Source organism: Tenrec ecaudatus, chromosome 14 (genome assembly GCF_050624435.1).
Source record: "Tenrec ecaudatus isolate mTenEca1 chromosome 14, mTenEca1.hap1, whole genome shotgun sequence".
NCBI lineage: Eukaryota > Metazoa > Chordata > Mammalia > Afrosoricida > Tenrecidae > Tenrec > Tenrec ecaudatus.
Window position 1 is genome coordinate 90510811 of NC_134543.1, and position 15001 is coordinate 90525811.

Consider the following 15001-nt stretch of genomic DNA (forward strand, 5'->3'; position numbering starts at 1 on the left):
TTCTTCCTGGGTTAATCTGGGGTCTTTGGAATGGCCTAGTACTGGTCTGAGTAACACCCCCGTTCTAGGAACTGATGGATCATCTGAAAGAACTCAGAGGCAGAGTGACAATCAGTATTGTAGGCTGAGGTCACTGACAGGGGCCAGAAACAATAATGTGTGAAATTTAGGATGAATTGCTTTTTTGTTTTGTCTGGATTTACTAAGACAAGCAGATTGTTTGGGCAAATGTTTCCTCATGGGGTCTCTTTGAAGCGACCATCTAATGAATCACTTACGGGGCAGTTAAGTCCCTCTTGGTGAGAGCTTCAAAAGAGGAGTAGGCGATGGTTACATTTCAGGAGGCAGGTCCATCGGGTGACCTTTGTTACGAGTGGAGAGAGGCGTTTGGAAGATTAAGAAGTTTCTTTTATGGAGAATCGTTTCTAACTTTTTACCTTTTTTTTCCTCTCTCTCTTCCTAAGTTCAATTTCTCTAGTCCTGTCTTGCTTGATGGTTCAAGAGCAGAAATAAGGATTTGAAAGTGACTGTGTTACTAAAGGCAAAGACTTCAACGATCTCCGACAGTATATCCTCATCATACCAGGACTAGTCTATTGTTGGCCGAAGGGCAAGGAAAGTCAAGGAATCCCATCCTCTTACAAGTAGATTCTAAATTAATTTCCTCTTTTGTTTGAATGCCATTATCCCTTCCTTTCGACTCTTGGCTTATTTCAGGATGTTTCTTAGCCTTATGTGTTTTTTCTTACATTAAATCTTTTGCCCATGCACTCCGCTATGTACTCCAGTCAGTTGTTGGGTCGGGCTTCATGGTTGTTCTCTTTTGTCAAGCCTAGGAGGATGCCACTGACCAAGAACTGCCAAACAAAAGTGAACAGACACAGGAAACAGGGCGTCGTCTAAAGATGGGGTAGTGGCTGCACTGAGCATGAGGTGCTGGGACATGAACTCAAGACGAGAATTCTTCCACGGAACCACAAAGCACTTTCAGCAAGAACCACCATAATGCTCTCTGTAAAGGGGAAGAATGTCTACCAGAACACCTTGGCTTGCTGCTGCCAGCTTTGAGACATTGGTTATATACTTACTGCCAGATCATGACAAACACTTGAATACAGCATGGATAAAGTGATTCTGCGCGAAAACAGTGGCAGATGGGCAGTGATAAGAGGCCTCTCTGCAGGAAAGACGTTTGAGAGAAACCTGGGTGCTGTGAAGAAATCACCCCATGACAATCTGAGAAGGGGGGAGCTGGACCACTGGCATTAATGGATAGTGGAGAGGCATGTTGCTAAGCAGCCTACGATTCATAGGCCACTTTCTGACAACAAACAGCTTTCTAACCCAGACATCAGTGACGCCAAGGTAGCTAGTTGCGAATGAGCGAGGAGAGAGCGGTGAACTAGGGGGAAAAACTAGAGTGTGGAGTGTTCGAAAGAGGGGTGGGGGGGCATCAGTAATTTTGTCAAACATTGCCCAGAAAATGAGTGACTTGAAAACTGAGAATGGACCTCTGTACTTGGAAGGATAAAGGGTTTTGAGCTGCATCAGCAGGATCCAGGATGCTTTTGAAGACAAGCTATTCAAATTACGGAATGTATAGGTTTGTTTTATTTTTCTCTCCAAAAATCTTGAACACAAAAGAAAGCTGGCTTTTGCTGTTGCTGTTTGCTTAGGCCAATCAGCAAATACCAAAGGGCCAGACCAGATAAAATTGTGGTACTCTGGTTGCTTAGCCTTTTTGTGTGTGTGAGGCATGGGTGTAAAGTAAATGGTCCTGTTTAATTTAACCAAAATGGGCATGTATTTGCACAATGAAAACCAAACGCACTGCCATCAAATCCATTCCGCCTCATAGCAACCCCAAAAGACAGGATTGAGCTGCTGCTTAGAAGGTTTCTAAGACGCTAGGTCTTTAGAGGATTGGGCAGTTTCATCTTCCTCTCAAAGCAGCTGGTAAATTTGAAGCATCCACCACTAAACCCAATGGTTCTCAACCTGTGGGTCGCAACCCCTTTGGGGGTTGAACGACCCTTTCACAGGCGTTCCCTAATTCATAACAGTAGCAAAATTACAGTTATGAAGTAGCAACAAAAATAATTTATGGTGGTTGGGGGATGGTCACAACATGAGGAACTGTAGGAAAGGGTGGCGGCATGAGGAAGGTTGAGAACCACTGCTTAACCCAGTGTACCACCAGCGCTCCATGTTTATATGATACTAATATTTAGATTAACATCGTTGGCCAGTGCATTGTATGGTACATAGACAATATGTCAATAACCCAATTAAAATTAAAAATTAATTAGCATTGCTTGAAAAGTAGAAAAAAAATGTTTTAAGATCCACCAAGGAAAAGAGCATGAGACCGTCTTGAGCAAATGAACATGCTGATTGCTTGACATCAAGTTCTCCCATGTTCCCTCATCCTTTCATCTTTCTCGGTTGAGTCACACTATCCTTTCTTCCCTATTAAACGCCTGAGCTGTGCTGGGATGAAATTAGCTGGAAGACATGGCTGCAGGAGTCGGTAGAGATGACTAGTTTTCCTCGAAAGTGCATCTTCATTTCCTGGAGCTGAGTTGGTTGTCAGTGGCCGCCACCATCTTGGACGCTTTTCATGATTGAGTTGTGCTGCGTTCCCTGCTCGGTCGCTTCCCTGACCTCCTATGTCACAGTGTGACTTTGCGCGGGCGTCTCTGGGGGCCTCTCATTATTATATGTATGCCTGTCAACTCCAATGGAGAAGGAGGAGACCGAGTATTTGTCGCTCCCAGTTACTGAGAGTCACAAATGCAACCCGTACTATTATTTTAAATGACCCATCGTGAAAGTTTAGACAAAAATTCCATTTTTATTTATTGAAATAAAAGCTAAACCCATAATAAAAACCTGCTGTAACTCCTGCTATAACTGTGAGTAGGATATTGTTCACTGCAATACTCTTTGCTGTTCTGTAGGCCTTGTCAATAATCGTATGTGCTTATTTATAATTTCTCAACACTGTTCTGTACTCCGAGGATTCTAGTCTACTCTTGTTGGGTGGAACTATTCCCGGGGATGTTTACCGTGAACTTGAGTAAATTGATAAGTTCCTCTAGGCTGAAAAATGTATGATGAACTCAGTTCTATTCTTCGGAGAGATTTAGCTCATATTCTGGATCAGCTGCTTTCCTGAAGGAAAAAAATCGCTTATTAAATCAATTTTCTTTTAGTAAATTGATTTTTCTGCTAACATCCACTTTAAATTATAGCAGTGTTTTCTCGTAGGATGATAGCTCTAGACTTGTAAAATCACATTTTGAATGATAGCAATCCCCCGGGGGGCAAAGTGTAATTTTCAGATTGTGATAATGAGCTAAATATAAGTTACTAAATTGCAGATGATTGGGGTTAATTTCATGTTCGCTAAATAGATTCAAGGTAAAAAGAAAAGCAACCATGACAACTTAGCTGAATAATACATTCAGATCATAACTTGACTCTCAATATAGCCTTTGGAATTCTGTTGTATGAAAACGTGAAACTTATTTTGGTGTCTCCAAGGTTGTTGTTGTTTTGTAGTTCAACTGTGGGATGCAGAATTATTTGACAAGGAAGAAGTGACCGAGAGAACATATTAGCTGAGCCACCCACTTGAACTCTAGTGGAAACCTTGGGAGAGTGCAGCTGGTCCCCATGCTTCTTCCCCGCATCCTCCCATGCGGGTTAAGCAAAGAGTCCTCCTTGTGGCAGCAGAGGTTTGTGTAGCGCTTACTGTGTGCCAGGCTTTGCTCCTCATGTGTAAGGCTACATACATTCTGAGCATGTCACATACACATTGCTGTCATCGTGACGGTCTGTGGAGTGGAGGCGAATGTCCAGTCATGTGTCATCTTTATAATCATGGCCACTATGGTGGAGTCACATATTAACTCTTTAAGTTTTATAGTAACCTTAGAAGGTAGGAACATTATTTACCCCCTTTACAGAGAAGGAGACTGGGACATAAAGGGATTAAGTAATTTTTCCATGGGCCCTTGGTAAATAGGAGGTGGAGCTGAGATTCAAATTCCAAGGTGTTCTGCTCTAGTGTATGAACTGACAAAAATAAAGAAGAGCTTATTACTTTAAAACCCTGAAATTGGGGTAGAATTTTCATCCACACTTCCTATAATACCACGACTAATTCCCCGTGTCATTACGTATCATTTGAAAGTGTGATTTGACCCAACTGCATACTATTCCATTTGCTACGCCATAACTCACGGCATTTACTATTGTTTTTGCTATCTTAAATTAAAGTCTGATAGACATCTTTTATCTTTGTAATGCATCTCGACTAACAAAGATCATTCTTCTAGGATAAATGCACCTAAATGGAATTTGGCTGGTTAAAGGATAAGAATATGTTTAATATTTTAGAACAGGTCAGGTCAGCGAACATGTTCTGTAAGGAGACACAGCATAAATGCTTTGTTCCTGTGAAGGTCGCGTAGTCCCTGTGACTGCTGCCAATGCTTGTCCTCCTCTGGCCCTTCTTCCACCTCCCTGCCTTCTCTTTGCTCTTTGTAGTCCCTCCTGCCCTTCCCTGGAAAAGATGAAATCAGAGGCTGCATAAGAATAGTCTCCAGGGGCTGTGCTCGATCCTTGGGTTATAGCGATGAATTCTGGTTTTAGATTCCAAACAACCACGTGCTGTATGTCCCACTTCCTCTCCTGTTGAGCCCACGTGTGTCAGATAGAATCATAAATTTCCAGTGCTGGTTTGGGTAAGGATGTTAGCAAGCCTTTCTTTTGCAGCCCCTTCTGGATGGACTTGAACCACCAACCATTTGGTTAGCAAGCGAATGTGTCAACTGTTTAAACCAGCCAGCAACAGTCTTACCTTTGAAACAGATTTTTTAATACTAAGACAGATTTATTAAATCATTAATAAATCATTTTATTGGGGACTCAAACAGATCTCATAGCAATCCATACATCAACTGTATTGAACACATTTGTACATCTGTTGACGTCATCATTTTCTAAACAGATTTTTCAAATAACTTCTGCAGTGGAAGAACCACCTCAGGTTTCCTGAGCATTTATAGTCTGAGAAGGGACCATTGTCCTTGGTAGGCTCACTGAATCCCACGGCCTCTCAAATTTGCTCTGTTCTCCATCATTTCTGCACCACCCCTTGTCTAAATCATGTGCCTCTACCTTCTAGTCTTTCAAAAAAAGATTTGGCTCAGCATCATTTTTGCAACTTTACATAGTCTTTGTTTTTCAAATGTTCAGTATGACTGTAGCCCCAAATGAGGTTTCTGACCTGTGTAAAATTTGACTTTCACTTGGCATCAGCATTCTTCACAGAAAAGGGTCAGGGAAGGAGGTTAATAATAGAATCTACTGTAGAATGATAACAATATATATCTATCCACCTCTTTTAAGATGCTATTTCATTTATAGCCATGCCTGTGAGTAATTTCCTTCATGCCTTAGATGGACTCCAGCATTGGACCTTTGGGGAAGGAGTGTTGTAGGTTGCCTATGAAGGGTCTTGAGGAGCTACTCTTTTGGGAGATGATAATTTTGGAATATTTGATGAAATGAATTCTATTTCTAGGACTTGAGCAGATTTGGGATCTGCTGCAATGGAGTGCTACTGTGAATGTTTATGAGCTAAATTATTATTCTTTGTCAAAAAAAAGGTCCTGGAATGAGGGTGTCATGTTCAATATACCCTCACTATGCACATCAACCCATTCCCTCCCCCTTCCCCCCTTCCCAAGCTGTGTTTCCTAGCAGAAAGCAATTCTGAGCACGGCCCAAAAGGTTCGAGGAGGTTTAGGAACTCCACTAAGGTCATACAGTTAGGAAATGTCACGGCCTGAACATGACCCTTCCGGGAAACCCCTGCACCACGATCTGAACTAACATTTCTCAGACCTCAAGATTCAAACCCACAGACCGGCAATAATAGTCCTTCTCTAAATAACAGCACATGTTTCCTGGAACTCGGGTTACAGTCCTGCCTCTGCCACTAACTGTGTATTTTGGAAAATCCACGATCTTTTGGGGGGTTCAGTTCCCTCAGTTACAATGTGAGCAGGAGTCCGAGAGGGTATGTAAAATTCTTTCCAACTCTGAATTCTAGTGTTTTTCACTTGGAATTTATTGCAATTTTACCAGGTCAAACAGCATTGCACTTGTTTGATGGATTTAGATGTCATTTTCCTGGATTTCTCATATGGACACAACTTACTCCGGAGTCCTTCCTCTTCGTGATCCACTGGTCTTCTTCTTCTGCATCTCTACTCACTCGGCTCTGAGCACTTGTCTATAAATCCCCGCGAAGGAGAACTGGAGATGGGGGATGGATAGATAAGACACTCACTGTAGCGCGGTGAATTGCAAAACCCTGTGATATGAAGGAAAATACTACAGAGAGGGAATCTCACGAACAACATGAGAGGTGATCCCAGGAGTGGAGAAGGTCTTTCGGGCCCTGCGTCTGGTTCACCTTTCTCTACTGGACATCTGGTGCGTAGGACTTCAGTTGTGGCCTATCGTTTGATCTGATTTCCCCAGCTTCCACAGCTTTGGGTACGAGGAGAATACCCCTGGATTTTGGATGTGGGACCCACCAGCACTGACAACTGTGTACGTCGCGTTGTCAGTTCTGTGTGGCATGTGGACTCGGCTGAGAGGAGGAATGGTGCTTGATATCAGGGACAATGGAGCAGTACAGCATTTTGTTCTAAGTCGGACACCTCCGGCCTATTTAACCTCCACCTTCTTGGAACTAGTCTTTTATTAATGTTTCTAAAAGAAATGATTTCTGCGAGTTCTCAGAATGACACCTACCTAGCTGGCTTAGTGGCATTTTATCATTTGCTGTGTCTGAGGGCGGAAGTGGGGTAGTGACATTGGCAGACATTGGTACGCAATGGGCCCATACCATTGCTTCTACAAGAGCTCTGTCTTCCTAGATGCGGACATGAACAATTATACACACAGGCACACACCTGGCTACAAGTACTTATCTGTGTCACTCTCCATTAGCTACACATCTAGATTGCTCTCTCTCTTCCTTGTAAGTACTTGTTTGAGCAACATAACAGACGACAACCTTTCTATCTCTACAAATCAGTTCTGATGTTCACGGTTGAGAAAAGTACACCTCGCTGGATTTATTTTAAGTCGAACTTGATGGATGGCCTTGCAAACTATAGCATAGGAGCTAAATCTCAGGAGAGTTTCAGACTGAGGATTTTTTTTCCCTCCCTGTTTTCCTTTTAAAGACATAGTTACTCCATCATTGCTGTCAAGCACGGACCTGGTATGATGAGAAAATTAGAAGGGAAAGCCATTTTGTTTCTTGGTTCCTGATCTGATTGGATAGTATGCCTTCGAAACTTCTCTCTGGGAAGCCATTAGAAAATGATTTCATATATGTGTGTATATGTATATTAGACAACTAAAGGCAATGTCTGATAACATTTGTTTAATGAATTTCATGTGTGTGTGTGTATCTTGGTATGAATAAGGAAATAGGTATTCCATAGACTTGCACTTGTTTTTAAATCCTTATATCTTGACAAATCGTTTTTTGAACAAATTATAAAACATCAGTATTGCATTTTTTTAAAAGCTTCTTAGCTGAAATGGTGTAAACCTCTGGTAACTCTTAGTTGAGCTAGATGAAAGTATATATTGGGCAGCTAGTGCAAGAAATGAACCCAGGATCTCCATGGCTCACACGAGTATTTATTGTTCTCACGCCCACTGCCCTGCGTGTTGGTTCAGATCCACTCAATCTTTTCTGGGTTCAGCTGAGCGTGGTTCTGGGCTGCGGGATTCGAGCTGGGTTTGGGCTGCCCTATCTGTTGAAGTCCAGGGTCTCACTCTCTCTCATGGTGAGCACAGGTGCACAAGGTAAGGAGTGAAAACACTTGAGACCTAAGGCAGTGAGTGGGTTAGAACTGGCTTCCTGACATATTGCTGGCAACCCCTTAGCCCAAGCGAGTCAATCACGAGGCCCAGTATCCATGGGGCAAGGGAAAAATACTTCTCCCCATTCAGTGAGAGGAGCTACAGAGACCCTAGGGAAAGGGCTCATTTGCATAGTCATGATGCAGGGCAGGAGTGAACAAACTGGAATAATAATCCAATCTACCCCAGGGAGAGGGGCCGATGCCCTTTGGGGAAGATGAGCCGGCCCCTGCCTCCGGGTTTAAGTGGCATGCTACCTTTCCTTTCTGTCTGCTCCGTTGTTTGCTAACTGACGGTGAACCCAGTCTGATGTTGTAGGTGTTAGCCTCCGGAGTGTGGCTCATCGTTTGAGTGGTTGACAAAAGCGCTTCCCAGGTAAGTCGCCCTCCCTTTCCTGTGCCTGTGCTCTGTGTTTCCTTAACAGTGGTCCGTGTGGAATTAACCTGTCTGTGTATGTGTGGCCGGGCTGTGCAATTGTCCTTGGGAAACCAAAGAACCCACACATGTTGAGTAGAAACCGATTTTGATTATGATAAACACAGGAGAGGGACAGACGTATAGCCAAATTGATAACGCATGTTAAGCTTCTCACAAGCTATTCAATGAAAGTCTAACACCCCCACAAAGCTTTTCAAAGCCTTGCTTTCTGAGCATCTCTTCGGTTCATGGCTGCCATGCCCTGTGTCCTAACCTATTTGTCAGGCTTGAGAACAACAGCTTGAATGTGCCTTTCCTCTGCCCATGGTCATTCTCTGCCCTAATGACTCCTACCAAATGATCACTTGTTATGGTTTTAATCTTATGTTTCCTTCACGGGGATATTGTCTGGTTCAATATTAGGCACTAGAAATTGGCCCCTTAAAATTCAAACCATTTCCAAAATGAAGTTACTTTTCCTTGTTTCTGCTTAAAGTAAACATTGTCTTTCTTCCTCATTGAATTGGCTTGTATGCTTCTCGCTGACGCAGTGCTGGACAGCCACTGGAGGGTGGAAGGAGCGAGTACGTGTGTGCGCTTTTATCTCAGGCCCCAGACCCGTGTTAGTGTAGGGATTTATGATTCTCTTCGAGGTCTAAGTAAAGGAGCCCTGGTGGTGGAGCAGGTTTTGTGTTGGACTGTTAACTGCAAGGTTAGTAGTTTGAAGCCACCACCTGCTCCCGAGGAGAAAGAGGAGGTTTTCTACTCCCGGAAAGAGTTACAGTCTCAGGAACCCACAGGGACAGTCCTACCCTGTCCTGTAGGGCTACCATGGGTCAGAACAGACAGACTCCAACTATTGAACACGGTCTTCTTTTGTCCTGTAGGGTTACCATGGGTCTTTTCAGCTCAAGTTACCTGTAAGTTAAATGTATGGCAGGGAGTTTGGTTTCGAGTGAAAGGTCACACAAAAGATTTGTGATTGACTGCAAACCAAAAGGTTAATGGTTTGAACCCACTTAGTGACAATGAGCCCTAGGGATGGGAAGCCAACTGCATGGCTCTCCTATACTTTGATGACTCTATAGTCACCAGACAATGTGCCTCTGAGGATCTAACTGTCTGACATATGGTGTTTTGTTGTATACTGTGTTCTTTTGTGCTGTAAAGATATGTGTTACATCGTTTGGTGAATCTGTATAACCTTTGCCCAAAGCCAATGGTGGAGAGATTTAAGATGAGGCGATATGATTGTAAATTAATCAATTCCCATGGATGAGGTAGCATCTGATAGGAGTGTGCCATAAATCTAAGAGGTTTATTTCTTTTGTTCCTGCCAAATAGGAACAGACGTCATGTAGGTGGGGGTTAAGCCCTCAAAACAGCAGGTAAAGGGGATTGAGTTGTAATTACTTCATCTGCTCCAATGGGGCCAGCACTGTCTGCTCTCAGGGTGCACATGAGTCTGCTGACACCCCACAGAATGTGAGGCTTGAAACAAGAGCGCAAGGAATGTTTATCTGGAGACAGCAGGGAGCAAAGGACACGAGGAATCCAGGAGGCCAGGTGACTGAAAGCCTCAGTCATTCTGATGGGCCAGGCCAGGATGAAAGACGAGACAGATGGACTATGGACTTCTGGACAGCCTAGTCTGCAGAGGCTCTTGTCAACAGATGAGCCCATTTTCTCAGTGTCTCCGCTGAGACACCGTGGGCAGTGGTGCCAGGAAGCATCTTAGAGACCCTGCAGCCTATGCCACCTGGCATCGGAAGTGCAGCTGGAAAGCAATCAATGGAACAAGCAGACAGAAAGCTAGGCCTTGGCTGTGGCCGGTGCCCTTTCTTTAAAAACGCTACTCAAACAGGAAGGAGACGCATGTTCGCCCACAGTCTCTTTGTTAGCTGATTTACTTTTCAGCTCGAGTTACTTGTAAGTCAGATATGCAGCATGGCAGAAGCAGTTGGCTGGCCCTGGGTCACTGCCAGACAGACACGGTTACAGGTGTTGTATGTAATAGGCACCCTATCTTATATCCAGCAGGGATCTTGATTGCAAAACTGGAGTGAACCTAAACCCGCAACTTCTGTCTCGTTCCCTCGTAGTTCGCCAAGATTGCTTACCAGGAATTCAAAGAACACTGATAGCTTGAGGCCCCGCACAGGACTGACTTTAGAGGTGATTCAATATAGGGATTTCCGAATAACGTTCCAGTCGTAGAGCATGAGTGACCAACAGCATGTAGGTAGGACACTGGGGTCTATGCAGCGTTAGAGTTCTATAATAAAAAAAGATGTCTAAGGATGTCCGAAATGCTAACATAAGCCATGGTTCTGTAAGAGGCCACCGCTTACAGGTTGTCTCACATCTATTGAGCACGGTTTTCTTTTGTTTTACAACATGCATTGCCATCTCAAGGGATACTGGGCAATGGCCTTAGAGGATAGCTATTATAAAGTATGGCCTCTGGCCTGTGACTGCCTGAGCTCAAGTCCTGGCTTTCTCATGTCCTTGTCTTTATTCTGATAGCCAATTTGCTGAGTTCAAGTCCCGGTTTTCCAACTTAAAATGGAAACCCACCTTATAGAGTTCTTTTAAACATGAAAGACCAGGGCTCAGAACAGTGCCTGGTACTTAGGAAGCGACTGTCATCATAACACAATTTCAATATGTATAAACCAGCCCAATGGCTTCTTCTAGAGATGGGAAAAGCAAGTCCCAAATTAGTTACTCAGGCAGCGCTCACTCAGTGGGCAAACGAAACGAAGGCAATTGCACCCTGTGTGATGTAACAATTCTTAGAAATGAAGATGAAGAAAGCACAGCTCCTGCCGTGGAAGAATCCTCACTTAGTGACATGGCTTTTGGAAAAGCCAACAACCCAGGCCGCCTGATCTCCACCCATCGTGCCCAAGCCCACCTGTGATTCCAGGTGGTATGAGAATGATCTCAGCTACCCAGATTGGTAGGTCAGAACAGGGAAGATGGTGTCTACGTTATAGACTTTTTAAAGTGGAGGCTGAGAGCATATGGTCACACATGAATCATTCAGAGACACCCCTTTAGAAGAAAGCCCACTCTAACCATACAACCCAGAAAGGGAGGCAAAGAGGTAGCATCAAGAGCCCTTGTAGGAGTTCCCCAAATGTGGCTGGATATTGGCCCAGCTGCCATGGCACTCACTGATGGTCCTCTGTGTGTTGTTTAGGCATCTTCTCCGAGGGCTTTCCCCAGGACTGCTCCACTGAACAGACAGCAGCCAAAGACCTTCCCAACGGAGATGGAGGATCGTGGGTCCTGGGCTATCGATCAGGACCAGCCTGTCCATTTCTGCTCCACGGGGAGAAAGAGAAGCCCAGCAGAAGTGAATTGCACCTGGATCTTCGTGTAAGTAGAAATCGCTGTTTTCCTTCTAAGACTCATTAAGGGCAACAGAGGCCAATTTCATACGCATTTCATATGAATCTGTGTTGGTAAAGCTACTGAAGCTGGATTTGGTGCGTGGCCTATGATTTAAAAGTGATTGCAGAAGACGGACCCGTCTCGATGATTTGAAATGTAAGTACTTGAGGCAAAGGAAAAGGGGTGACTGTGTTCTCAATTCCTCCGAGTCTTTTCAGAGTGCTCTGTTCATATCCGCTTCACTGCCTACAGCTGCTGGGAGTGTGCTCGTCTGCTCCCACCTCTTCCCATCATCTCACTAAAAACCCGTGGAGGTACACTGGTGGATGGGTGTGCTCTTGATTCTCAAGTGGCATCCAAATGGCTTGTCTTCATAAGCGAGTCCTTCCTCGTTACTCAGGGTAACAAATAGGTGAGCAGGTCAGCAGGGAAGCAGGGCAATACTTAAGGAAAACAGAACAACAACAACAAAAAAAACAACCCAGTCTTCTCCTTTCTTGGTCATTCATGTGTTCATTGACACGGAAGCATGTACCTCCTTACACAAAGCATGGGGTTGGATTTTAGCTACTTCACATTGAAGATGGCCTGGTGGGATTGCTGTCTCATGATTCTCACCATTCCCCTGTGGTCCCCCAGTTTTACAGAGATGGGGAGCCCATTAGGAATTCAAGCAGCATTAACCCTAATGCCTGTGGACAATTTGGGGGTCTTATTTCTTTTAATGAATGAATAGCTTTCATACCTCAAATTGTGTGTTTGACGAGCTTGGGTTAGGGATGTGATGTTCACACAGGTGGGGATTTTTCCAAGTAATCGAAAACAGAAGAATTTATACCTTTCATACCCATGGTCAGCTGTGTGTTATTTTAGAAAAGTATTCCACACCTGGGTTGTCGCGAAAGTGGCTGAGAGTGGATCTGAAAGCAAGATGACCTCTCTCTAAATCCTTCAGGAGAGGATGTGAGAATGTGTAAGGCTTTGGACCCCTTTAGGAGCACCGGTGGAATAGTTGTTACCCATTGGGCTGCAATCTACAAGGTCGGCAGTTCAAAACCACCAGCAGCTCTGAGGAAGAACAGCCAGGCTGTCCACGCTGAGAGTTGCAGCCTTGGAAACCCACACAAGGGTCTCTATGGGTTAATATCGACTGGATGGCAGCGAGCATCTTACAAAGTAGATTGGCCTGGCATTCTACTTCTGAAACAGCAGCCATCTAAAGCCCTGTGGAGCACAGTTCTACACACACACACACACACACACACACACCCATCTAAAGTCCTGTGGAGCACAGTTCTACACACACACACACACACACACACACACACACACCACCACCACCACCACCACCACCACCACCACCACCACCACCACCACCACCACCACCCCCACCACCCCTGTGGAGGTTGCCAAGAATGGGAGCTGAGGAGGTAACAGGCCAAACTGGAAAATCTACAAAGTCACTTAGAACTTGAGATGTGCTCAAAGAAGTGAAACAGTGCCACCTATTGGTTGAATTACTTTAACTTGAACTTGGCCAAACTGTGTTGTTTCATACTCTGCACTCTTACATTGTTTATTTGTATTGTTGGCAAATTTTTATAGCTACATTTTAAGTGATTGAATAATATTCTATTAAATGGTATAACACAAAGGAATTTGAATGATTTTTTCCCTTTGTCTTCTAAGCTTTGTTTTTATGTTTTTGGTTTTTAGGGTTGTTCCCTCTGCCCTCTTCTATGGGCAACATTATTTTTAATCTTACTTTATCATCGTTATAAACTGTAGATAATTGAAAGAAAGTAAATAACCCATACACTTAGAAGTTGAGGACAACTTCATATATGTTTTTAATATTTTTCACAGTGTCTAACTTATTTTCAGTGATGGGTTTTTGGTTTTTTTAATTTGCAAGGACTGCATGGGAATCATGTCTGACCTCTGGCTACTCAAGGGAGAGGGAGCATCCAGCTCCTCACCTGCCCAAGGATGAGTCCTGTGAGGCAGGGGCCAGACAAGCCTCCACTCCCCTCCCCTCTTTATTTGATTCTGTTACCAGTGTGCATTGCAGGGCCCACCCAGCACTCACAGCCAAAACTAACGAGGATGGGGTTCTACTAGGGAGGCTATCATGTTAGAGAGCGTTAAGGAGACGTTCTCTTGTCCACAGCAGCACCTCTTCTGAGCCTTGCCTGCAGGCACATTTCTCTCTGGTCCTCAGTCATGTGCCCCCTCTGCTTCCGCCCTGGTTGGGAAAATGTTAAGAAGCTTGGCTATGCCAATTAATGTCTGTGTTAGTCTGGGTTGACTAGAGAAACAAATTTATAGACACTCATATGTGTGTACGAAAGAGCTTTATGTCAAAGAGTAATTAAATATTAAGAAAACATTCCAGCCCAGTCTAGATCAAGTTTGTGAATCTGATATTAGCCCATATGTCCGATACCAGTCTATAAATTTCTCTTCAGACTCACACAACACATGCAATGACACTGAATGCAGGAAGATCACAGGCCACAGGAAGTCTTGTGGATCCAGTGGCGGTGGAAGATCAGCGCTGGCATAGATCTTCAAGTGGTTCCTCCAGCACCCAGGGCTCTGGCTCCATCCATGTAGCTCCATGTGGCTTGTCAACAGGAATGTTAAGCAGAGTGTGTCTGGCCTCCAGTGAGCTATTTATCTCTAGAACACCTTCAATGAGGTCATCAAGCTGTGATCTGAATGACAGCCTAAACTCCACCCCTTCACTCTTCATGGTCTCAAGCTGACACTAGATTGAGTTGACTACCACAATGTCCAAAGGGCACTCCACCCTGCCAGCCAGACCACTGCCAAAGGCACTCCGCTTTACCCCTCTGTGGGCTGGGAAGTCTGTCACTCTGGTCCATGGTCTCGGTCCTGTTTTCAGAAGTCTATTAAAGGAAATACTTCTAAACATTTAAAAGGTGCAGCACAAGAATTACATGCATACACAGGCAGCAGTTTGATTTTTGAAGTTGCTGCCTGTGTATACGTGAAATTTTTTTGTTGCACCTTTTAAATATTTAGAAGTATTTCCTTCAGATAGATTTCTGAAAATGAGAAATATTGATTGTAAACATTTTAGGCTGTTGATATATATTGCTCTTCTTTAAAACAATCCTGCTTCAACAAGCCAATCTTTAATGGTTCTATTGGTCTTGGTTTTCCACGAATGGAAGTTTTTAAGAAATAGAAATGGTTT

The 15001-nt window shown here is 44.0% G+C and overlaps 1 protein-coding gene across 1 annotated transcript in view; it reads left to right on the forward strand.

Moving 5' to 3' along the window:
* Positions 1–15001, forward strand: part of FMN1 (formin 1) — a 429794-nt gene that overhangs the window by 69053 nt on the left and 345740 nt on the right. The window contains exon 2 of the mRNA XM_075530963.1: positions 11585–11763. Within this exon, the coding sequence (XP_075387078.1) occupies positions 11585–11763 (179 nt within the window). The remainder of the gene's footprint in view (positions 1–11584; positions 11764–15001) is intronic.